Source organism: Glycine max, chromosome 9 (genome assembly GCF_000004515.6).
Source record: "Glycine max cultivar Williams 82 chromosome 9, Glycine_max_v4.0, whole genome shotgun sequence".
NCBI lineage: Eukaryota > Viridiplantae > Streptophyta > Magnoliopsida > Fabales > Fabaceae > Glycine > Glycine max.
Window position 1 is genome coordinate 110,526 of NC_038245.2, and position 24,975 is coordinate 135,500.

At 34.1% G+C, this 24,975-nt stretch overlaps 3 protein-coding genes and 2 long non-coding RNA genes across 11 annotated transcripts; 3 read left to right on the plus strand and 2 right to left on the minus strand.

The window, feature by feature from the left end:
- Positions 1 to 58: 58 nt before the first annotated feature.
- Positions 59 to 5,980, plus strand: LOC100810167 (putative Rho GTPase-activating protein). 6 transcript variants are annotated; one of them, XM_014761542.3, is made up of 10 exons: positions 59 to 238; positions 453 to 573; positions 1,065 to 1,327; positions 1,857 to 1,919; positions 2,002 to 2,020; positions 2,296 to 2,394; positions 2,509 to 2,589; positions 2,678 to 2,922; positions 4,319 to 4,484; positions 5,234 to 5,862. In XM_014761542.3, exons 2-10 carry the CDS (start codon positions 513 to 515, stop codon positions 5,377 to 5,379), a joined length of 1,143 nt encoding a protein of 380 aa, XP_014617028.1. In that variant the 5' UTR covers positions 59 to 238; positions 453 to 512; the 3' UTR covers positions 5,380 to 5,862. The 6 variants fall into 6 exon arrangements, with proteins under 6 accessions (XP_014617028.1, NP_001242623.2, XP_040860756.1 ...); NM_001255694.3 differs by having other exon boundaries at positions 105 to 238; positions 2,512 to 2,589; positions 5,234 to 5,980; XM_041004822.1 differs by lacking the exon at positions 59 to 238 and adding an exon at positions 241 to 288 and having other exon boundaries at positions 2,512 to 2,589.
- Positions 5,981 to 7,508: 1,528 nt separating this feature from the next.
- LOC100793689 (probable transcription factor MYB58) lies at positions 7,509 to 9,663 on the minus strand. Its single transcript, XM_003534648.1, has 3 exons — positions 9,473 to 9,663; positions 8,883 to 9,120; positions 7,509 to 8,000 (listed from the first exon to the last, which is right to left on the minus strand). Exons 1-3 carry the CDS (start codon positions 9,661 to 9,663, stop codon positions 7,509 to 7,511), a joined length of 921 nt encoding a protein of 306 aa, XP_003534696.1.
- Positions 9,664 to 14,232: 4,569 nt separating this feature from the next.
- LOC100794211 (RING-H2 finger protein ATL7) lies at positions 14,233 to 18,062 on the plus strand. Of its 2 annotated transcripts, none has more exons than XM_006586674.4 (4): positions 14,233 to 14,687; positions 15,595 to 15,775; positions 16,338 to 16,514; positions 17,832 to 18,062. In XM_006586674.4, the coding sequence occupies exons 1-3, from the start codon at positions 14,359 to 14,361 to the stop codon at positions 16,485 to 16,487; spliced, it is 660 nt and encodes a 219-aa protein (XP_006586737.1). In that variant the 5' UTR covers positions 14,233 to 14,358; the 3' UTR covers positions 16,488 to 16,514; positions 17,832 to 18,062. The 2 variants fall into 2 exon arrangements, with proteins under 2 accessions (XP_006586737.1, XP_003534697.1); XM_003534649.5 differs by having other exon boundaries at positions 14,237 to 14,687; positions 17,752 to 18,062.
- On the minus strand, positions 16,205 to 17,877 carry LOC121172799 (uncharacterized). The gene is made up of 2 exons (XR_005886457.1): positions 17,743 to 17,877; positions 16,205 to 16,444 (listed from the first exon to the last, which is right to left on the minus strand). It is a non-coding gene; the product is annotated as an uncharacterized lncRNA (long non-coding RNA).
- A 1,914-nt stretch (positions 18,063 to 19,976) lies between the features above and the next one.
- On the plus strand, positions 19,977 to 22,095 carry LOC121172800 (uncharacterized). Its single transcript, XR_005886458.1, has 2 exons — positions 19,977 to 20,889; positions 21,125 to 22,095. It is a non-coding gene; the product is annotated as an uncharacterized lncRNA (long non-coding RNA).
- The last annotated feature ends 2,880 nt before the right edge of the window (positions 22,096 to 24,975 follow it).

The window sequence follows — 24,975 nt, forward strand, 5'->3', positions numbered from 1 at the left end:
ATAAAATAAATATCTATCTTATATTATTTATGAGAGAGAGAGAAAAGTGATTATTATTGGAGTGAAAGTCGACAAAAGAAGTACCGTTATACTAGTTTGGAGCTAAGTTGATCATCGGACTTAGTCAGAGAAGTCCCATTCCTATCCCTGTCAGCTGTTTTTGCTGCCCGTCTTTTCTCAAAACTTCATTTTCCAACTTCTCTCTCTCTCTCTCTCTCTCTCTCAATAGCAAAGCAAGGTAAACTTTGATCTTATTCTCTCTCTAATTCGTTACGGGAACATAATAGGGTTTTTCAATCCCTTCCTTTTTCCATCAAATTCTCTTGTTTGCTTTTCGTTTTTCAGCCTCATCAGACTATTTATTGTTGGTGTTTGATTGATGATTTTGATTTTTGAACAAATCGATGATCTGTCGTGTCCAAATCACCTAACTTGACTCGTCTTTTATGCAGGATCAAGTGAAAACTGATTGTTTTCCATTGAGTCTGATTTAGTTCTTAGCTTCTGCTTCGATGCCTTCAATCATGTCACCTCAGTGGCAAGATAAGGCTGCTGGTTTCTTTTCTTCCTCCGGTATCTTTCACTAAATCGCTGTGCTTTTTTCTCATTCTTTTTTACTTTGCTTCTGTTTGAATAGGGAAATGTTTCTTGGACACCCAATACCTAGAGAAAGAAAAAATAATAAAGAAAAATGATAGATGTAATAGGTATTTGATGTGACAAAAAGAAAGATAGAGACAAATGAAGAGTGTCTAAAATATTAGGGTGCCCAAATATCACTACTGGTTTGAATAAACTTCTCCATAAACACTTAGAAAATAAGAAAGTAATAGAAGAAAAAATGAATTGAGCTTCTTCCATAAGTTAAATTAGCTTATGTCCAAGTTAAAATTAGATTTTGGAGAAGCTAAATGAGAGAAATTCTATGAATTAGCTTATGCTTAAGCTAATTTTAACTTATGGAGAAGCTTAATTCATTTTATTTTCCTGTAAGTGTTTATTTGGAAATTAATCCAAATATAGCCTTTCTGGTCTCTGTTTGTTCAAATATGAGTTTGATGTAGGGGTGAAGCTTAAAGAAGCCAAGGAATCAGCAGGAACATTTGTTGGCGAGGTCACGAAGGATACAAAGAGTAATGTGGCCGAAGTGGCAGGACGAGTGGGATCGATGGTGAAGAGTCGGTGGGCACTTCTTCAGCAGCCATCCACAAGACATGCTGTGCAGGATCGTTTCATATCAGCTGCTGCTACAACAGGTACCCTCCTGAGGAGAGGCTTCTCAGGGACAAAGGATAAGGTGGTTGTGGGAAAGTCCAAGGTTGAAGAGGTACTGTAATTGAGGAAATTATTTGAGATTGTGATGGATAACTTTTTAGAAAGGGTTAATGCATAATGACTAGGTTTCACTGTTTTATCCATTTTGTTCAAAAATTCTGAAAACAAGAAACAGAATGAGCCCTATGTGGCATTTTTGGAAATAACTAAAAATGAAACGGAAAAAAAAAGCACCGTCTTATTCTGGGGATTTTATTTTATTATTACTTGTAATCCTTTCATTTGGGTAAAGGAAGTGCCTTATCCAAAGTGATTCTGGATTATATAATTCTGTCAGTTGTATGTTGGATAGCCTGTGGTTGGGTTCTAGATTGTTTAAGGATGTTATTCTGGACTTGGTAAATGGATTTTTCAAATTTTCTTTGTTTTTTTTTTGTCAGTTGTATCCTTTTCCTTTTTCTAGGTCTTATCTGCCAGTGACATGCCACAATATCATTCACAATGTATTTCTTGCTGCATCAGTTTGATGCTCATATTCTTTACTTCTCTTTCTGATTTATCATCATCTTCATTTATTTCAGGTTGCAAAAATAACAGCACAAAAAAGTAAGACTATCTTGACAGATATTGAAAGATGGCAAAAGGTAAATGACATTGGCCTAACTTTGATCTATTTTTTACTCTATACACCATTTGCAAAATTCTTACTATAATTTTCTTTTGCAGGGAGTTGCGAGCACTGATTGTAAGTTTCTCAAACTACATGACTGAGAAAAAGAGCAGTATTTTCATACACCACAGTCTTTTGCGGGCTATGTAGAATTACTTCCATTGTTCCTGCTACGTAGAATTCCATTTTGATACTTTTACAGTAACTCCTTTTATTATTAGTTGATTATTAATTTATATAGCAGTGTAGCATTCTTTGTCTGTATGTAGTTTTTTACTTTACATTTAAAATTTGTTGCTTGCCTAATGCCTGTATAATGGTACTTAATTATTTACTTATCTTTACCCCAGTATTTGGAGTTCCTATTGAGGTTACTGCACAAAGGCAAGATTGCAGCAAACCTATTCCTCAGATATTAGTCAAATGTGGAGATTATCTTATAGTTTCAGGTAGCTATTTCTAGAGTAAGGCTCCACGTCCATGGATCAGTTTATGTTTTTTTATACAATAATTTTTTTAAAAGCATTTTGATCCAATAGTAATTTCATTATTTTTATTTTAAGCAGGATTGAACTCGCCAAATCTTTTTAAATCTGAAGGGGATAAAAAGGTTATCCACCAGTTGGTTTCCCTATACAACCAAGGTAATTCAATCATTCTTTCAGTAATGGGTATGTTTGAGTTATTATATTCGGATGATGATATATTTGCTACTATAATTGCATGTTGCAGATTCTACTGCTTCGGTACCAGAAGGCACAAATCCTGTTGATGTAGCAGCTCTTGTAAAATATTATCTTGCTAGCCTTCCTGAGCCACTAACCACATTAGAGCTTTATAATGAGATTAGAAGTGCTCGATCCAGTATATATTCCATGAGAAACATACTCAAGAGGCTTTCCAGTGTAAACTACATGACTCTGGAGTTTATAACAGCACTTCTACTCCGTGTTAGCCAGAAATCACTTCTCAATAAGGTAGGAGACTTCTCTACATGGGCATGTGTGTTTGTTTAGTTGGAGCAGGGATGGGTGGGTGGGAGATTGGGCTTCATATGCCTGGGGAGCACTTATACTTGTTCATTGATTAATTAACCGTGTATGGTGGAGTCTCATGGCACATTTGCTGTGCAAATAGCAGCTTTTGAAACATATATGGAAAAGGAATTGAATCTATGCCTTTTATTTGTTCTGCTATCATCATTATCATTTGAAGTTGTTGATTTCCTTTATGATGCTTAATTTGTGTCCATATATTAAACCTTGTATTTAACTAAAAACTAAAAGGCATTGCTTTTGACCATTGAGGTTTTTGTTGTTTTTTTCTTCATTAGCATTCTATAACTCTCTTTTTATGTTTTCTAAAAAAAAATTTAGACCCCCAACTTACCTTCATATTCTTATTCTGGTTATTCTTTAAGTTTGGTTTTTTATTTTGTTGTTTGATCAATATATTGTCCAATAGTTCACTAGGTAAAATTCACTAAAGAAAATGTTCACTTGGTAAATGGAGCATACTGTTGTCCAATATACTTTTATTGAAATGATAAATTTTATTATTCATAATGGAACAAGAATAATCATCACGTCAACTATCCACATAGTAAAACAAGAAAAGAAAAAAGATCGAATATAAAAAGGAATAATCAGCAAAGTTCTGGAACCCTTTTTTGGCTTTGAATATCTATCAAAGCTTATTGCCTAAAAGCACTACTCCTAGAAATTCATGTATATGGAAAAAAGAGGAGGTCTAGGCTTTCACATTGAACTTTCATCAGACTAGTCAGTCATATTTTGGCTCTTTAGTTTCTATAAGGAAAAGAGGCACTGCAGTGCTTTGTGGGTGTGTGCTTAATCAGCTGGTATGCAGTGTATTTGGCTACAGCAAAACACCAGTCTTTTCACTTTTCAGTTAGTGTACTTTTTATATTCTTTGGTATAAGATTGTTTCCTAACTTATTTTGGGCTTTCTGCTTATGGTTATGTTAGAGTTTTGTTGTATGATTTGGAGAAGGATTAGAGAGCTTAAATATTTATGTTTCTGTACTTCTTGCTTACTTCTTGAAGGATTTCCTGTGGTCAGTTTCTTGTGCTTTTCTCCTTTTCTAATATTTTTTTCTTCTGCAAATATCACTATTTTCTCTTCTTAATCTAAAAGCAGAAAGCAAACACCACTATTTTCGTAGATGCATAACTTGCTTTGTTATAGTTAGCTTCTTTCCTCTGTCTCTGCAATATGATCATTTTCATGCTTGCTATTTTTGGTTTCCCATCACTTGGATCACAATAAGAGCAATGTCATAGTCATTACTTGCTTGTTGCTACATGCAAATTGGATTTGAGTAGCATGCTCATCATTTTTTGTTTTCTCTAGATGGATGCTCGGAGCCTTGCTATGGAAATGGCACCTGTTATTATGTGGCAAAAGGAACGGAGACCTGAATTTTATCATCAATATTGGAATCAGGTGTCAAAAAGTCTTTCCAATAAGACTGTGGATCCAACACCTGGCTCATATACTGCCTGGGACATGCTTGCTGGTAGGCTAAATGATGCTAAAACATGTAAATTTTTTAAGATAACCAAATCGACTTAAATTATTATTTATTATTGATTATGGCCAAAAGGATGATGACCCTGTGGGACATTCCACAAAATCGTACCCTAGTCTGTTTGTCATTGGGGATTTTCTAAGTCAAAATGTTCTACATGCAATAATCTTCACTAAGCATAAACTTTAATATCAGCCATGTGAGGAGAGGATCAATAAAAGGCCTAATAAGAAGAGTTGATCACATGAGAGATAACTAGTTAAATAGGGGATTAAGACCATGGAAAACCCTAGGGGGGCATTTGGTATGCATAGTCTTCTTTTGTTCCTTGGATTTATATTTCTAGGAATCTTGTTTCTTTAAGAATCACGATTTTTGAAAATGTTGTAAATATGTTTGGTATGCCCAAATATTCTTGAGAAGGTTAGACAATGTTTTGTGGGTATCCAAACTTCAAATCTTGGATTCCCACTCCCTCCCTTGGGAATGGTTTGTCGGGAAATATGGTTTAAAAAATAACCAGGAATATTAATTTCCTGAAAATCTTTTTTTAAAAATTCATACCAAACATAGAAATCTAAGATTCACGGGAAACTTAATCTCCCTAGCACACACACCCTGAGAGAAACCATTGAAAATTAATGACCTAAATTTCGTCTGCAGAAATATTAATAATGCAGTTATAGATTTGTAGGATTGTTGCTGATTGGATTCTTTTCTTGTTTCTTTTGCTGCAGATGATGGTGAAGCCACAGATGCATCATCTCCTATTCCTTTGGATGACGGCACACCAGTAGATTTTGGTGCAATTGAGGTTGTTCAGTTGCTCACAGAACATCATAATGCAATTTTCACAGATGCAAATGAGACAGTCTGGAAATGAATTGCTTGATTCCTTTTACTGTATTTATTGGTTGACTTGGAATATTGGACTTGGAGTAAACTTTTTTCCCAATCCGGGCATGAAGATCATTATTAGCAGCTATATTTGAAGTTATCCACAATCATCACGCGCGGAAAGATGTTGGATATTACTGGTCCAGTTTTAGTGATAATCCCTATCTGATTTTCGATGTTTTATGCTTTTAGGGGAGCGACTGTTATACTTCAAAAAGGGGGTAAAAGTAGCGAAAGTATTGTACAGCTATTATGTATTGCTTGCAGAAATTCGCCACGAAGTGTGCTGTGTTGTTGTGGTCTTTCGCTTGGACTGATGATATGTGTGATCTTTGTTTTGTGACCTTTGTCTATAGTTTACGTAGAGTCATATATTCATATTCATATATATAGATAAAGGTCAGTTTGCTACACTGTAGTAGAAATGGATCATATAAATCTTGTCCCTGATTGGGAGAATGCTGCAAAAGGGGTACAACAAAGTCTTTTTTTTTTATCGGCAAATGTTATTAGATAGTTTGTTAGTTTTTGTTATCAAGAGAGATTAAACATGTGATCTTTTCCTTTTTTTTTTTTTTCTTAACCATCTTATAAGGTGGAGTAAGTTTGTTTCAAACTTGGAGATTTATAATTTATTTTACTCTTGGGACCCTACAGTGCCTAATTTTTTGGGGGTCGCACGAGAGGATTTTGTTGAAGGCTATTATGTTTGTATTGCAACTCAATAGGACAGAGAGTATAAAGAAATAGTAAAAAGAAAAGATTCTGTTCATGTGTTGTATAGGTCTAGCCTTTGAGGAACACCGATAGCTTTTATTTGCTATTTGTTTATGGTTGTTAAAAGAAGTATCTACAAAATATAATATGGGAAATACTCAAATGTGCAGGTATTAAGTTCCTCAACTAATTAGATATATTGGGCAATTTCAGGTTTTCCTTGATTAAATCAAGTAACTTGATGCTGATAGGAGATATAAGGTTGGTTTGGTGGATGGAAAGAAAGAAGAATGAAGGGAGAAGGAAAAGAGGAGAGGTTGCAAGTTTGAATTTTTTTACCTTATATTTCTAATAAAACTAACAAACTAATATTTGTCTTTAAAAAAATCAAGTAACGAAGTAAGTTCTGATGAGGACATCAAAGATCAGATCCAAATTCAGAAGAAAGTCCAAGACCCAATACAAGGCATGAGAGGGCTCATGACAAGACATAAAATGACCTAATAAGTTTTACATCATATAGTAGCTAATTTGAGGGCAATTCAATTGCATGAGGGGATCCAACATCTAGAGGTCTGCATGTGTGGGTTACTAGTCACATGTATTGTTTGCTTGGAGTGAGAATAGGAGACAATTATTTACTTAAGCATTTAATAAAAAAGAATGATGATAAATTGCTTGTAACTGGTTTTGAGACCTAAAGCTCAAGCTTAATTATGCCTCACTTAACAATGAAGGCATTTTAGTTATGCTTAGAATTTGAGATTTTATTTTTCTTTTATTTTCTACCAAGTGCAAAAGAATTGATTTTTATAAATCATTTTTGAAGTGAATAGACAAAGGACTTTTGTTGGGTTTGTCTCCACTAGGATTCTTCCTGGAACCATTTCATCTTATCAAGAATTTTTCAATTCTTGTGGCGATCCTAAGGCTTATCAAACATCATTGTCTATGGTACTTATCTTGTTCTTTCTTTCACATTTTCTATTTCTTTGTTTAATTTTCGCAATGCTAATTCTGTAATTATGTCCGAATTTCGTGTTTGCATATATCTCGTTTTACTTAACCTTTTTCAGTGTTTTTGTGCCTAAATTGCGTTTAAGAACGTCCTCTTTCACCTCGTTTTGGAATCATTCCAACCTGAGTTTTGTAGGTTGAGAAACGAATAAAAGTTAACAATATGTTTTTGGATGAATCGGTGTGCAATTTCCATCCTATAATTGATCCCAATTGAAGCAAGGTAAGGGAATTCACATCAAGTTCATATATTATTGGCAAATTGGAAACAGGTAAGTTACAACAATCTAGCACTGACTACATACCAAATGGATGGATGATACTTGTAAAACAGGAGCAAAATGATCACCGGGCATAGCGGTCAAATTAAAAATAAACAGTTCATTGATCTGATGAGGTTGGAATGTGCTCAAAGTATTCAAAAATCTCGCTAGGGAAGTCCTTGAAAAAGCCATTTGAACTTGCACTTTGAGAATTTCCTTCCAATCCGAAAGTTGGCAACCTGGTCCCAAGCTTCTGGCTACTGCTGCATGCACATTGTAAACATTTTTTCTCCTCGAACCCATAAACAAAGTTTGGGTCAAAGGGCTCAGGAACAAGGTCCTGGCACTCTGGGAACAGTGGAAAGTCCAAGAGTGGTTCAGGTTCAGGGAGTAGAGGGAAGTTGTACCCTGATGAAGACTCAAACGATGGAACTGTGTGAAGTGGGGTGGCATCAACCTCAACTGCACTCAGATAATCATTTTCCAACTGTTGATAGTTTGGCTTTATCAAATCTTGTAGGTTGATCATCTCGAACACTAGCGTGTTTCCCATATAGGAAGTAGCGTAAGATAGAATTTCCTCCACCTGATTGGAACTGCATGGTGGAACCTGAAATAGATGTACTCACCAAGTTCATGAATTTGCGATTTTTTTATTAATTAAATCAAGTATTTTTCTTAAAGATATAAAAAAAAACTTACTACAATAAAATTGTTGAGACATCAAAGTTTAAGATAGAACATTTTTCACTTTTCCATTATTTGTAAAAAATAAAAGAAAAAGTAGTTAAAAAAATAGTGGTAGCAATTTTTTTTAAAGAAGTGACAATAACAGTTACATCTTGGAAGTTCATAAAGGGAATAAAAACACAATTATATATATTAAAAGATAATTTAGGAATAAGAAATATGTACATTAAAGGGTAATTACCTTATAAATTATAGATAATAACTATAGATTATAGATGATTGTTGAATGAATATTGGACAACTACAAGACAATGTTTGGTTTTCCCTTTGGAAAGCTCTAAACTTAGGTTTAGAAAGTAAATCCATTTTGATAACATGTTTGATTACCTTCAAAAGTACGTTTGAACATAAAAAATTTACTTGATGCAAACTTAATTTTGTAGAAATAAGATTAAGGTTGTTTTTGCAAATTCAATTTGATCCAGACTTAAGTTTAAAAACTTTAATCCAAACATGTACTTAGTCAAAAGTGTATTTTAAATTTGATTTATCAAAATAAAATGAGTTATCCAATCTTCATCCAATGGTTACAAAATACTAAATCCATTTTCTCCTCTCCCTTATAGGAACCACTTAATTGTAAGGACTCCCCTAAACTCTAGGAGGGTATCAGGTATAAAAAAGAAAATTTTGTGGTATTTCTGTTAGATATTGTTTTCTAGTAAAGGGTATAGAATGTATAGACACTTGCGCTGACACACAATATATCTTGAAGTAAAATTAGGATACTCATGAACCTCACCATTTCTTCCACTTGTTGCACTTGATTAAGATGAGCTTTTCCTTTGTTTTTCTTTGGCTTTGACGCTGGTGGCTTCTGCAACATCCTCTCCAACCTTTTCCTCCTACTGCTCCAGAAGTTTTTCACATCGTTGTCGGTTCTCCCTTGCAAATACGTTGCAATTTTGGCCCATTTGTTCCCATATTGTGCCTGCAATTCTATCACCAACCTTTCCTCCTCTGCTGTAAACTTGCATCCACTACACATTCCAAAATTTCGTTATCAAAATTAAGAAACAATCAAATTTTGTACATTATTAGTAGTATAGTAGTACTACAAACACTAAAACACTCGAAACAGCAACAGTTTTTTTTTTTTCTATGCACAAAAGTTAATTTTGTTAGTATCTTTGACTTTTTTCTTATTTCCTTCTCCCTTAACTATTCAACTAACCTTACTTATATCTCCCTCGGAAAAACATTAGTAAGATCAAATTTGGTATCCTATGTTCGTACAAGGATAACACAACAAATTAACATATGAATGTGAATTAGTTGCACATAATTATATTAAAAAGGTGACAGATAGAATGAATGAAAGCAATGAATTACGTCTTCAAGTTGGGTCTAAGTTTGTTAACCCATCTAAGGCGACAAGATTTTCCTGTTCTGGGCAACAAGCCTTTGGATCGAATGGAGCTCCATTCCCGAGGGCCATATTTGCTGACGTGTCTCAACAGCACCTCATCTTCCTCACTACTCCATGGCCCCTTCTTTATCATCTCTAACTCTCTAATTTCCATGCCTCTTTCCTTCCTTCATTCAACTCATCATTTTCATTTATATACATGTTTGAAATGGATATGGTACTTTTGCTCCTGTGTGCTTTCACTCATGGCTACGTCATGCACCTGCGCACGCGAGGAACGTTACGAAAGTTTTGTTTTCTGATGTTTGTGGCGTGGCAGCAGGTGACATGATTTGGCTTTTGATCTACGTGGACGCAATGCAGAGGATTCTTGCTCCCCACTTTGCGCTTGCGACGGTTTTGACGGTTAGTGGGGAACATGCACAACCCCGCCATTTCTTCTCGTTTGAATCAAGATTTTTTTTAAATTTAAACTATTTAAAAATTTACTGCTAAATGAATATAATATTTTTTAAAAAAATAATAATTATAATGCATTTTAAAAGTTTTTTACACTATTATAATATCATAAATTACCTTGTTAAAAAATATTTTTTAAATAATTACCTTTTTATGGAAATAATTACTTAAAACTATATAACATTTTAACAATTATTTATGTAAAATGTTATATAAAATAAATTTTAATTGATTAATTAATTGTGCTAAAATCTTGATACTGTATATGGAAAACTTTTTTTTTCATTAGTAGAAATCAAAGACTATAATCTTATAATAACTCATTTTATACAATCAATTGATTTTTTATAATTATAACATAATTATAACGTAAATAAAGACAATAAGATCTCTTGTTATACACATTTGTTTAAACCAATGCCCCTTAGTTATGTTGCAACTCCCTACTCTCTTCTAACCAAAACTGTAATTATGCATCAAATAAAGGATAAAACGGGCAAAAAAGTCAACACGAGATATTAAACTAATACAAAGGTAATTGCAGTCTCTGAAATCGTGCTTCACATTCTTTTATTGTTGTTGCTGATGGAGTAACTGCAGGATCTCCTTCATCCGCTGGTAACCACTCACCCTCAAGGCCTCAATTATAGTTCTAACTGTTAGAAAAAAAATACCCAACTCTTCAAACCGTTCTTTTATTCATTCTCATGACACAGAATTCTTTTAGAAACTTTATTCAAGTTTTGATCAAGGGTAACCATTGTGGAACTTAAGGGTGCAATGGAGGCATTGTTCAACCACATGCCTCAGGATTTGTGTTTTTCTCAAGCATATTTATCCGAGGGATTTTATATATTCAAATTCATAATTTGTGTTACCAATAGGTGAAGTCGTTTCTCAAAATGTTGAGGCTTTCATTTTTAAGGTTTTTGTTTTCAAATTTTTTAATTTTCTTTTCTAATTCTTTGTGTGTTACTTCAATGGCTCACAAAATCCAAATAACTGGTTATTATTTGTTTGATTTCTAAAATAAATTTCTTTATGTTGTAGAGAATAACCTTCCATTGATGCATGCCAATTTAAGAGTAAAAAGAAATAGGTTGATACATAAGAATTTTTATTGTAAAACCATTTTTTCTTTCTTTTATAATTTTCCTTTTTCCATTGATATTGGCCGATGACCATTCTTATGTTTGTAGGTCAAATATGTGAGGTGCTCTTATATCTTCATGCAGAGAAGTCCACTGAAGCTTTCGTGGTAGATCATGTAATTTGTCTTCTCAAAGATAATACCAGTAGATTTTCCCATTTCTTTCTTTTACTGATTTCACTATTGTTTGACTAGCATGTTCTTTTAGAAAATATATATGTTCACAGGATCATGAAAATATGTTTACCCAAAGCAATCAATAATTCTCAGCAAAGAAGATTAATTATCCCAAAAGAAAGATTAAACCGATCGACTTCTACGTACAATGCATACACTGATACACATAAATTAAAGACCCAAAACCAAACGGATAAAGGTAAAGAGAATTAATGAGTAATGCTAGTTAGTTTGCATTTTTACCTTCAAATATTTTGTTATCTTTTTTTTCTTCCTCAAACTATTGCTATATTTGTTATATTTTTCTTTTCATTTATTTATCTCCCTCTATTAAAAAAGAGTGACAAAGATAAATAATTTTATGTTTACTTTTTTTACCTATTATTTTCATTTACAGAAATTTAAAACTGTCCAATTTTAAATTTGAAAACCTATCAATTTGTTAATTAAAAAGGCTTATTTTATTTTTTAAAAAAAATACTAATTTTTTTAATCAAACCTTCCATTTTTTAAATTTTATTAATTTGTTAGTTAAGCTCCCAACAAAAGAATTCTTTTTTTTTCTTTTTATTTTTTAATATCCTTTTTAATTAGATCATATATTTTTCATTTGTTATTTTTTAAAATTTCCTTTTTTGAATTTTAAGAAATTACCAATTTGTTAATTAAATCTTCCAATTTTTTGACATTAAAAGCCTAAAAACCTGTTAATTAATTACTCATTTTTAAGAAAATATGTTCCACTTCCTGGGTGTTGGGTGTCAGTATTACAGGAATTTGCAAAATCTAAAACTTAACGAAATTAAACGCACACATAACTTGCAAAATCTAAAACTTTGATATGGATTTAAGACTACATTAATGCTACTTTAAAAGTCGCACTCAAGTTTATTTCAAATTAGTTTACTAGACTTTTGGTCCCTTGTATTATAATTGTGTAATTTTAATTACTCAAATTTCAATTGTGTTAATTGGATCCTTTAAGTATTATAAATATGTAATTTTAGTTCTCATATTTTCAATGTATCAATTAAGTCTTCAAGTATCAAAGTTGATCAATTTTAGTTCATTAAATTTCATAATTATCCAATTAGAACTATTTTTTGAGGATAAAAACAACCCAATTGACACAATTAAAATTTTGAGAACTAAAATGATCAATTTGCTAAACCTGAGAGACCTAATTGTCACAATTAGAACCTAAGAGACAAAAATTGTATAATTGTCATTCTTGATGGACCAAAAGTACAATTAAATCATAGAAAAATAAATTTTAAATATAATTAAAAAATATTTTTGTAATAAATATAATATAAAATATAATTTTAAAAAATTTTAATTTTGTATATTTTAAAACTAGTGTACTTAATTAAATATTAATTTCACAATAATTTATTAATATTTTACTATATTTAATATTAAATGAAGAAATTTAAGCACTAATTAAAATAATTAAAATTGTTTTTTTTATTGATTGAACAATTATTAAAAAGATTGACTTAATTGGATATAAAAAGCCACTAAAACTCATGATTAAATATAAAAGATATGAGGTGGAAAAATTCTATTGATGGAGTGTTTTTTATTAAGAATGTTTACTCGTTAATTTAAAAAGTTGACGTGTCACCTAATATCTCATTATTCAGATTTATATGGAAGTCCAATTATCAGTTCATCAATGGATGTTGGCAAATTTAAGAGGGGGTGGTTAGTTCCCTTTAAATTGGCCTATGTTTGGTTTTCATGATTGATTTACTTTGGCAACAAAGGAATACCAAAGCGTTTAAAGATCAAAATTGGAGCAAGGAGGATATTATGGTCTGGTTACATAAGATGGAGCTGGCTTGGAATCATGCTACCAAGAACCAAGAGGGAATTATCAAGAATAGATCCAACAATATATGTTCAGTTAACAAGTTCACTTGGAGTCCATCCGAAGGAAAACAATTCACTCTCAATTGTGATGGTGCTAGATCTCGAGCAAATGCAGTTATATCATGTGGTGGTCTTTTAAGAAATGATGCAAATGATTCCATGGCGAGCTTCGCCTGTAATCTAAGAGTGAGTTCAGTTATTCAATAAGAGTTATGAGTCATCTTCCATGGTATTCAACTTGCTAGAGAACAACAGATTCTATAAGTAGGATGTCAATCTAACTCAATAGAAGTTATACATCTTATACTTGATGGGTGCAATGAAAATCATGTCTATTTTTAGATCTGTTGAGCTATAAAGAGCATCATTGAGTCTCCAATGGTAGTGTCTTTCAAGCACATTTCCAAAGGATGTAATGCATCAATTGATGCATTTGCTAAACATGTTCTTGGTTTGCCTCGGGAGCTGTGTTTTTTTTTTCATGCAGGCCCCTAGTTTTGCTCTCCCTATTTTGTTGGTGGAGAAATCAACAATCAAAGGGGGTGTATATGTGTTTTCTAGTTTTTTTTGGGTTGTTAAGCCCTTGTAAGTGAGAAAAAAAATATAGAAGATATATAATTATATAAATTAAGAATAAGGTGAAATCTCACATCTAATTGAAGTAGAAAAGTTAAGTACCATATAAGTGAGAAAGACTTATAAATTTAAGTCATAAAATTTTGATTTAAAGCGTGATATAAAGTTTTCTTTATTCATAACTTATTGGTGTAAATCTTTCCGATTTTTACTCCCCTCAATACTCCAACAATCCCTAATTTTATTCTCCCTATTTTGTTGGTGGATAAATCAACAATGGGAGGGGTGTACATGTGTTTTCTAGTTTTTTTTTTAATTTATAATATAAGAGTTAATTAATTGTCAAGCTAATGCTTATGGTATTTAATCAAGAAAAAGATGGATTAACATTCGGATCTTTTTCTTATAACAGAGGAAATCACAATGTCAAATGTTAGAAAATAAATTAAAATAAATAATAAAGTTAGAGGAATAAATGTTGACTTACCTAATTTCCCCCCTTTAATTTAGCGAATCGAATACAGATTTTTCTTTTGGATGTGAATGTCCAGCGGCAACATTTGTGTTGAATAATTTACTTTATTTGTGGTTTGAGGAGTGAGTGAGTGAGTGATGTCTGAGTGTGGCTGTTCCGAGTCAGACCCTTCGTGTGGTTGTTGGTCGAGCAGCAGCAGCAGATCTGTGGCCTCAACTGAACTGAAGCTGTACCGAGCATTCATCTTCTGTGTTCCCATCTTCTTCACTCTCATTCTCCTCTTTCTCTTCTATCTCTTCTACCTCCGACCGCGAACTAGGCTCCATTGGATTTCACACTTTCGCCTTCCCAGCAACAACAACCGCAATAATGCCATCTCCACATTGGGTTTGGGCTTGAACAAAGAACTTAGAGAGATGCTGCCCATTATTGTCTACAAGGAAAGCTTCTCCGTCAAAGATACTCAGTCAGTAATTCATTCATTTTCTTTCCCCTTTTTTAGGATTTTCAACACAACCCCTTCATGCCCAGAAGCTTCAGTAATTGCTGGCCTTACAAGCCACACAACAACTAATAGGATAGGATTTGATATCATCTTAGAATTTGGGTTAGACCCTAATTCAGCTCATGAGATGAGGGTTGTTGCCCATTTATATACCCTAGTTTAGCCATGTCACTAGTAATCAATGTGAGATCTTCAGCACCCCCTTAAGTTGAGGATTGGGCATGGTAGTCCAATCATGGCCCAATTATAGTTTACTTGAAAGGCACACCAACAACCGCTAGGATAGGTCTGATAACATCTTCGAACTTTGGATGGACCTGACTCAACCACAAAAGTTTGTTCATAGGAATGAGATTTTCCCTCTACTTATATACACTGTTTTAGTCATATCACTAATCAATGTCAATGTAGGATGTCAAAAATATTCCCCTCACATCAAAGATAGGACATTTCAAGGATTGTAGGTAGTCCGATATGGGTAGCGTAATAGGCCTAACAACAAACTGCTAGGATAGATTCTGATACCATCTTAGAATCTAGACTTAAGTCTAATTCAACCCAAAAGCTAACTCTTGCATGGGTGAGAATTCTCCCTCACTTATATACACTGTCCTAGTCATATCACTAGTGGGCTCTGATATTCTCAATGTTGTAATAGATTTTAAGTAATCACTTTAGGATAGGACAATGTTGCTGTGTTTTGGAGTTAATGCCAACTAATTTCAGGAAGTGTGTTCAAAAAGATTTCCCAAACACTTGTTTAGAACTTGCTTGTGATGCACTCAGCTTTTGAGCTTCATTTGTTGGACTGGAAAACTGTGTTTTGTTTTTCTTTAGCTTCCTTCATCTACGAGATTCTTTGTTGCAGATGCTCAGTGTGCCTTTTGGACTACCAGGCAGAGGATAGGCTGCAACAAATACCTGCATGTGGCCATACATTTCATATGAGCTGCATTGATCTTTGGCTTGCCACCCATACCACCTGTCCTCTCTGCCGCTTCTCCCTACTAACCACTGCTAAATCTTCAACGCAGGCATCCGATATGCAGGTACATATGAGCAGCTTCAATAATTTTGTCTTGGTCTTTTTTTAAAACTGAATTCGGACTTATACGATGATTTTATGATTACTTAGTTGATAATTGTTGATCAAGGAGTGTTTGCAGGTTACTACTTTGTCATACATGGTTTTGTAATCTTGACCTTTTTTTAGTCCACATGTTCTTCGTTAATAAGAACTCAATACAGTATACCTTTGAATTGAATTCTAAATCTAAAGTGTAAACATCATATATTAATGGATACATTGAATAGAGTAATGCTATATCTTCCTATAAATCGTTCTAATTTTCTATAAAGAAAGTATTAAATAAAAAAGTAAAGACATTCTAATGTGTTGGAAATATGAAAAATATTAAATACTTACCGTATAAAGGCGGTAGGAGGATTAATAGGAAGATATTGTAAAAAGATTAGAATTATTCAATTTTTTAATTGTTTACATTAGATAAGGAGTTATTCTCAATATTTAAAGTTTAAACTTAGTACTGTATCGTTTAGATCACAGATCAATGGTCATGCATGACACATACTGAACTCTAATTGTCACAGAACAATGAAGAAACACAAGCCATGGAATTCTCTGAATCAACATCTCCTAGGGATCTAGAAACCAATGTCTTCCAAAATGTCTCTGGAGAAGTTGCCATCAGCACTCACTGCATTGATGTTGAAGGGCAAAATGTGCAAAACAATCAATAGGAGCATGATGATGCAAAACTCTTTCAGGTAATTTTTTGCTTTCTTATTATTAATTTTTGCTCACTACTCACTAGTGTTTTATGTCGGGGATGTATTTAATGAGGGAAATAGTAAGGAGACCAGTGATCTACACAAGAGAACTAGAGAAGGGGGTGGCAAGAATGAAACCTGGGAACAGTTTCGAGGAACAATAATATTCAATTTATTTAATTATTAATCTTGTAAATGGTTTAATGCCTTTGAAACTGTTGTCTACTTTTCATAAGAGTGATTTTTTTGCTATCTAAAGGGAAATTTGGATATTAAACTTTACATGACATTGGATGAGGAAGCAATCTTCCTTTAGATGACTTTTGGGGGGTTTGTCTGAAGAGCTTGTACAAGACTTATTTTAATAAGCATCATGGAAAAACATATCATTCTTTTTTCTTTTTTACTTTTTTCAATAAGCTTCACAGTCAACCTTGTAATAAGCTCTCATTTTACGAGAGTTTATTGAATAAGTATTTGATTAAGCTGTTTAATAAAACACATCCTAATAAGGTTTCTATCTAGATAAATTTAATGGTATCTTTGCAAACTTTGAATTCCCTCAAATTTTGTTAGACATGTAAAATCATTTATAGTCCTTCACTTAATGGCTTTAACTTTAATGTAATCATAGCCTCTATCGCCAAGTGATCAGCAGTTCAATTCTTTTTGCACACATTCTTCTTCATTTTTTTTTCCAAAGAGACTGAAGAAGTTTAGGGTCTCAAATAGTTATAAAAATGACGCCTTGTTTTTACTTTATTTCCAGTTTTCAAATATTTGGGCAGGAAACAATGAATTATTTTATATTGGTCTGTGTCTTTAAAATAGGAAATGGAGTGAAAATATATATGAAGTGATATTTTTAAAATTATCTAGAAAAAAGTAGTTTCTCAATTCAAACAGGCTCTAAGTTTCAGCATGAGGTGGAGTAAACCTGCGTGCGATCCAACATTCTAAGCTAAAGCCCAAAAGTTTCTAGCATGTGATGTGTTAAAGACAAAACCATTCATAAGCTTCCACCTAACAATTTAAGATTTTTGAGAAAGTCGGGCTTTGATATTTTCTAAGATTGTTTTGAAATATTTTCCTTTTATAAATCTCTATTTAAGGTAAAGCAAAAGATTATTAGGTTCTCTCTTATAATTATTACCCTTTTTATTTGTCTGTCTTTGGATCATTCATGAAACTTGAAAAGGATCATTACTTGATTGGTAAAACTCACATTGAGCAGGTGTATCAAGTTGATAATCAATTCTACTATCAAAATGATGAAATCCAGATATATTGACAAACTTATCCCTTCCAACTCAGTTGAATGAAGCCTCCAGAGTGTGCGCAGCAACTGCACAGATTGATACTTCGGCAAGAAATGTCTTCATTCGGGGAACTACAGCTTTGATGGTACATTTGAATTGACTCATCATTATTGTAACTTATGGTACCCTGAATGTGTCTTTTAAGCATTCTAATTTTGGTTAATGTACCTAAGATAGTTTACATCACAAGTGAAAAGTATTTTATATATTGCTGGTTTTTCTTCTTTTTTTTCCTGCGTTTTTTCGTTAAAAATGCAAAGGGTTTGGTTTTGGATTTAGATCCTGTCTTATCCATTTTGTCGTTCCCACTAATGAATAGCATTTTTGATGCATGCATACTTCAAAATTGGCAACGTGTACATATCTTACCCTTACTAGATAATGCTAAACGTATTACATTCTAACTTCTTGTATATGCCTTTTCATTCGATAGAGATGAAACTATTATTCTAACATGAATATATCATTTTATTTAAATTTGGCTACGATGATTGTTTTTTAACAAATTTTGTGAGATTAAAGACTGGTAATAATATATTGTGAGAAAATAGATGATGCATCGATAAAAATAAAAAAATAATATATGGAGTCGGTGCTTCATGGATAGAACTTCTGTTATCTTTCTTTCAACCCCTTCTATTGTCTTTCACACATTTTTGTTTTTGATTTTATGGAAGGATTTCACGTTTCGAATGATAAACCTTGAAAGGAAATTCAAGTATTCGTTTTCATGAGCGATATCGCGTTATCAGTGAGTGGTTAATGATTGTAAAAAGTTCTATAGCATAGGTATATTTGGAGTATAAAATGAATTTTGTGGGTTACTATTACTTTATTGAGAGATGAAATATTGTGTGACAAACAGTTGTAAGATATTCTCTTTAAATATTTATAGAAAAATAAAAAATAAATAAATTTCTCTAAATTAAAATTACATTGTGCATAAGTTAAAATAAGTTTTAAGAAAAGTTAATATAAAAGAGTTTCTAAATTAGCTTATATATAATGATAAAAAAAAACTTATACATAAACTAATTTTAGTTTATGAACTTATTTTCTTTTTTATTTATTTTTCTTATAAATATTTATAGAGAAATTTATTTAAATAAAACCTAAAAAAATTCTTTAAGCAAAGTAACATATAGAAATATAGATACTTCGTACTACTAGCTAGGATGGTCACAAAAAAATAAAGTAACATGTGTAACTATGTATGAAGAACTTTGTGGGTGCCTTGTGACAACTAAAATCAAACAAGTGATATAATAATTTATTTATGAAATTACTATATCACACATTTATTTATATAATTTTGATTATTAATTGATTATCATATTAGTTTCTTTACTCCATCTGGTCTTATTTTCTAAATGGCGTTATTTTATAAATTTATGAGTTCATATATATATATATATATAATTTGTTATTTTTGTCTCACATGTTTTTCTATGCAAATTTGAGTTTTCATTCTGAAAAATGAGATTATTTTTATATTTTTTTTCATTTTATTTCATACATTTCTCATTTTATGATATATGTTTCATAAATTTTTATATTAAATCAAATGAATATTTTTCATTAATTACCTTATCATAGAAGACTTCAAATATAATTTTTAAAAAAACTTTTTTGATCAATGTTGAAATTTCTTCCAACAGCTCACAACGAATTATATATAAAATGTAGATTACGGCAATGCATATATGTTCTTTTGTCAATACATGTATGTCATATTCATGTTAATATTATGTTGCTGCTGATGAACACAAATATTATTAGATTCAGTTACATCCTCCATTTCAATTCTGATACTAGCTAGAGGCAGAGAATGAGTGTCAATAGGCACAATTTTAAATGAATTATTGCTGTGGCTAGCTGTGTCCTCCCAAAGCCTTGTACAGTTGTACTATACTGCGTTTCACTCTCATTAATCACTCCTCGTAATCAAAGGTCAAAATAAAGGTCTTTTCCTTTTCAAGTTCAAAATTCAGATGTGTGCAATGACGTGCTTGCGGTGGAATCTTTGAAGCGAAAGAGCAACTATGGTTGCCTTTTAGAATGTCGTATGTATGCTGTCTTTTGGAGTCAGTCAAGAGTTTAGATTCAGTTTGTCCTAGACATGGAGTCGGTAATTAAGCACGTGAGTTTTGACGCAACCTAACCTTAATTTGGATCACATAAAACTGATCCCAAAATCCCAAAATCGTACGTATTCGAGAACTCAAAAAAAGAAAGATGATGAAAATGGAAAAGATATAAGACAAAATTAATCAGTTCTTAACACATTAATTAAGGAACTAAAAAAAAGAAATATTTTTATTAAATACATAAAATTGTGTTGTTTATAATTTTTTTAATAATTTTCATAATAAACATTTTCTTTTCTTAATGATCAAGAAATAAAGATAAAAAAATGAAGATGCTCCAGCTAATACTTAATTTATGAGTCAACGAAGACTCACCACAAAGATCATCAATCTTTGATGAGAATCAAAAGTTTCCTTTCAAAAACCAAGACGGACTCTAGTCTCTCTCTTAAGAAAAGTTTAATTTAATCTTCAATTAATGTCAAGAGGGAAGTAGATCTAAGCTATTTAATTATAGTCTTGGCTCTAATTAAAAGGTCTAAAAATGTTTAAGTGCGTCTGGACCTTACTAAAACGCATCTTATAATATTATTTCTTGTTGTTTCATATTTCTTTAGGCAATTCACAAAAAAAAAAAAAAAATTAGGCACTTGTGACTTCTTTTTTGGGTTGAACTCTTATTTAGTACGTACATGAGTGGAAGTAGATACAACGTAGATCATTTGCTGTGTCATATATATTATAGTAGTAATTGAAACTTAAATTTCGGGAATAGACTGGAAGCTATAATTTTCTCATACAATCCAATTGGTGGCTTTTGTAACTCTACCTATTCTAGCTAAGGTTTACAGTGCCAGCAGGCAGCATCGCATTATATTACAAACTTTACTACAAGATGTAAGCTGTAAAAGTTTTATGAAAGTCGGTGTTGTGCTGTACACTTACAGATCGATGTGACCAACTAAGGTAATCTAGAAAAAGGTACCTTAAATTTAAATTTAGCCAAAGGAAACATTTGATAAAAGGTATCGAGCAGGAGCAGGGAGCACGTGTTGGAGTGGAGCAAAATAAGTCTAAGTGATAATAACCGAAATATTATGAAAAATATTTGTTCTTTGCTATCTAACACTTAAAAAGAGAAAAAAATATTAATTATCCGTACTGAATTTCGAGAAGATCTGATCAAGTTGTGTTGAAATAGGAAGAAGTACTTGTAAAAGGAATTCCGACAGCAAATCAATGATACTTTGAGGTGTTTCTGTGTGGGATCGGAGAAAATGTACTTGGAAATCTCCTCTCTAAGTCTATGTATACATGTCCAATGTCGTGGGAGTCAGGTAATGTTCAGAATCACGTTTGCTAATTGCTTCTCTATGCGTTGTGGTTGAGTTTGTGGGTGGTAATTGAGGATTGCCGTAATCTGAGCAAGTGGGAGACCCCATGAGCCAAGTACCTGTCCAGCTTTACGGATCATACAGTAATTAATGGAAAGAGAAATTTATGATGCCATAAAATGAAAAAAATAAAAAATAATTTATATATCATTATTTGCTATGAAAGCGATCCTGATAGAGTGAGTTATGGGAATTGGGAAGAGACACCCACTCTCGTACAAGTTAGATGCGGACTAGTAGATAAAGAAAGAAAGGAATTACTCGCCGTTCATAATAATGTTTCAGAAAGTGCACCCCACCCACGTGCCGTGAATTCAATTTGAGAAAACAATTAAACAAGTCACTTTCGATACAAACAATAAAACATAGGCAGCAGAAAAAGAGAAGACGACACGGACGAGCGTGAAACATTGTACATTTCGACAATCATATTTTTCAGCTTTCTTGTTCACTTTTTGAAAGATTGATGTACAATCCGACAACTTCCCTCTCCACGTTGCATTATTTTTTAAAAACATGATAATATATATATATATATATATATATATATATATCCTCGAGGTTACAAAGTCTTTTATTTACTTTACACTTTTGATCAAGATATGTTGAATTCAGAACTCCTTTACTATATGATAGGGGAGAGAACATAGAGCCTTGTTTGGACGACAAGGTACCTCCTAAAATTGAGAGATTGAGTGTAATTTCTTCCTTACATTTCTATTTCTTGTAACCTTATTTATATATTTCTAGTAACAGAATTCATAACAAATTCTGCTAACAAAATATCCTATCAATTACTATTTCTGAAATATCCTAATAGTTATAGCTTCTAGAATATTATCATAGACGGTAATGGTTGCACATGGCCTTGCTTCAGGTTGTGACATAGTCTTTCAAGCAATTGGGACGCTAAGTGTTCTTGTTGGGCCAGGCTGTGTGGGTGTTGCTAGTAATACCTCCCCTCTCGAAATCCACCTTGTCCTCAAGGTGGTAATGGGCCTTCAAGTCGTCACATGCTTCCCACGTAGAGTCTTTAGGGGCCTAACCCACCCACTGAACCAAGACCAATTTGGTGGTTGGATGGGTTGACTCATCCAGCTTAGAGTCTAAGATGGATAATGGAGTCAAAACAGACTGATTGTCGATGACCTCTAATGGTAGCTGCTTTGGATCCGCTATCGGAATGGGGTCGTGGTGGGGGCGAAGAAGGGAGCAATGAAACACGGGGTGAAGCTTAGCACCTGCCAGTAATTGTAATCGATAGACTACGACTCCAATCTTCTCCATAATCGGAAAGGGGCCAAAGAATCGTTTAGACAATTTGGGATGAGCAGAGCCGGTAACAGAGCGTTAACGCCGTGGGCGGAGCTTGACATAAATCCACTGACCAATATCATAGTTGACATCACGCCGGTGGGCATCGGCCTATTGTTTCATAGCCTGCTGTGCCTTGGTTAAGCGTCGTTGCAAGGAATCATGGATGTCCTGTCGTGAAGTCAAGAGAGAATCAACAGCTTCATTAACAGCTTCATTGTTGGAAGCTCCCAGAATGTAATGAGGAAATGTCGGCGGAGCTTTGCCGTAAATGACCTCATAAGGAGTGAGGCCCGTGTCGGAGTGCACTGACGTGTTGTAGGACCATTCAGCCATAGCCAAAAACTTGAACCAATCAGCAGGGTGAGAGCTAACGAAAGAACGCAGATATTGCTCCAGGACGCGATTCATGACCTTGGTTTGTCCATCCGTTTGGGGATGGTAGGCAGTGCTCATGCGTAGGCGCGTGTCACAAAGCCGAATAGTTCCTGCCAGAAGGAGTTGACAAAGATGGGGTCACGGTCCGACGATAAGCTCCGAGGAAGACCATGGTGCTTACAAACCATGTCGAGGAATAACACTGCGACCCGATAAGCCGTGAAATTGGTCGAGAGAGCTCCAAAATGGACCCCCTTTGAAAAAACGATCTACCACGACTAAGATCACTGTAAAACCATGGGAGCACGACAGGTGAGTGATGAAATTCAGCGAAAGATCTTCCCAAACGCCGAAAGGAATGAGTATGGGTTGCAGGAGGCCATTCGATCATGTCGTGGGTGTCTTGGACTGTTGATAGGTGACACAGTTGCGGACAAAGCGCTTGACATCCTGACAGAGAGTGGTCCAATAAAAATTGGAGCTGACACGGTGGGTAGTTTTCGCAACCCCCAAATGTCCTCCGAGGGGAGTTGAGTGGAATTCGGTGATCAGTGACTCGATGAAGGGGTTGTCGGAGTTTAACCATATGCGTCCTTGGAAAAACAACAAACCGTTAGAGATTGTAAAATCGGTGTGGTCTGCTGGGTGAGCTTTAACTCGGGTCATCTGAGTACAAAATTCTGAGTTGTCCCTCAAAGTTTGTTGGAGCTAGTCCATGAATACGAAATTGGGGATGGACAGGAGGAGGCAATGGCCTTCAGGTGGGTGTGTGACGCGGGATAGAGCATCAGCCACAACATTTGATGCGCCAGCTTTATACTGAATAGTATACTCATAACCAAGCAGTTTGGACAGGTAATGTTGTTGCTCCGTGGTCTGGATGACCTGAGACAGAAGGTCCTTCAAGCTCTTATGATCGATGAGGATGGTGAATGGATGGCCCAGTAAATACTGGCGCCATTTGTGGACCGCTGTGTCGATAGCGTGTAACTCCCTGACATACGTCAAGGAGCGAAGTAGTCATGAACCAAATGGTTTGCTAAAAAACGCTAAAGGATGACCCTGTTGGAGCATGACGACCCTCATTGCCATGCCGGAAGCATCAGTTTCTATCACGAAGGGAAGCTCAAAGTCAGGCAAGGCCAGCACCGAAGCTTGAGTCATTGCTGTTTTCAATTTCTCAAAGGCCGATTGGGACTCAGGGGACCAAGCGAAGGCATTTTTGCACAATAGAGTCGTTAAGGGGGAAGCGATTGTTGCGTAGCCCTGGATAAATTTACGGTAGAACCCCGTAATGCCAAGGAACGCTCTGAGATCCTTGGGAGTGGTTGGTGTTGACCAAGCCACCATAACCTGAATCTTTGCTGGGTCAGGCTCAACTCCTTTCTCTGAAATGATGTGTCCCAGGTATTCAAGCCTCCTTTGAGCAAAAGAACACTTGGATCATTTAAGATAGAATTGGCCCTTGAGCAAAGCTTGAAAGACGAGTTCCAAGTGAGTCACGTGTGCCTGCAGGGAGTCGTTATAGACCAATATGTCATAAAAAAACAACAGCGAAGCGATGGAGGAATGGTTGAAGCAGGGAGTTCATCGTTGCTTGAAACGTTGATGGGGTGTTACAGAGACCGAACGACATCACACGGTACTCATAATGACCCTGGTGAGTCCTAAAGGCCGTCTTCAGTATATCCTCTGGTGCCATGAGTATCTGGTGCAATCCCTGTTGCAAATCCAGCTTCGAGTACCAAGATGCATGGCCCAAATCATCCAATAACTCATCGATTGTGGGCATTGGAAAACGGTTGTGGATAGTGGCAGTGTTGAGTGCTCGATAGTCGACGCACATGCGCCAGCTGCCGTCCTTCTTTTTGACCAAAAGAATAGGCGACGAGAAGGGACTTCAGCTAGCTTGGATCAGTCCTGCAAAGAGCAATTCAGCCACCTGTTTTTTGATTTCTACCTTTTT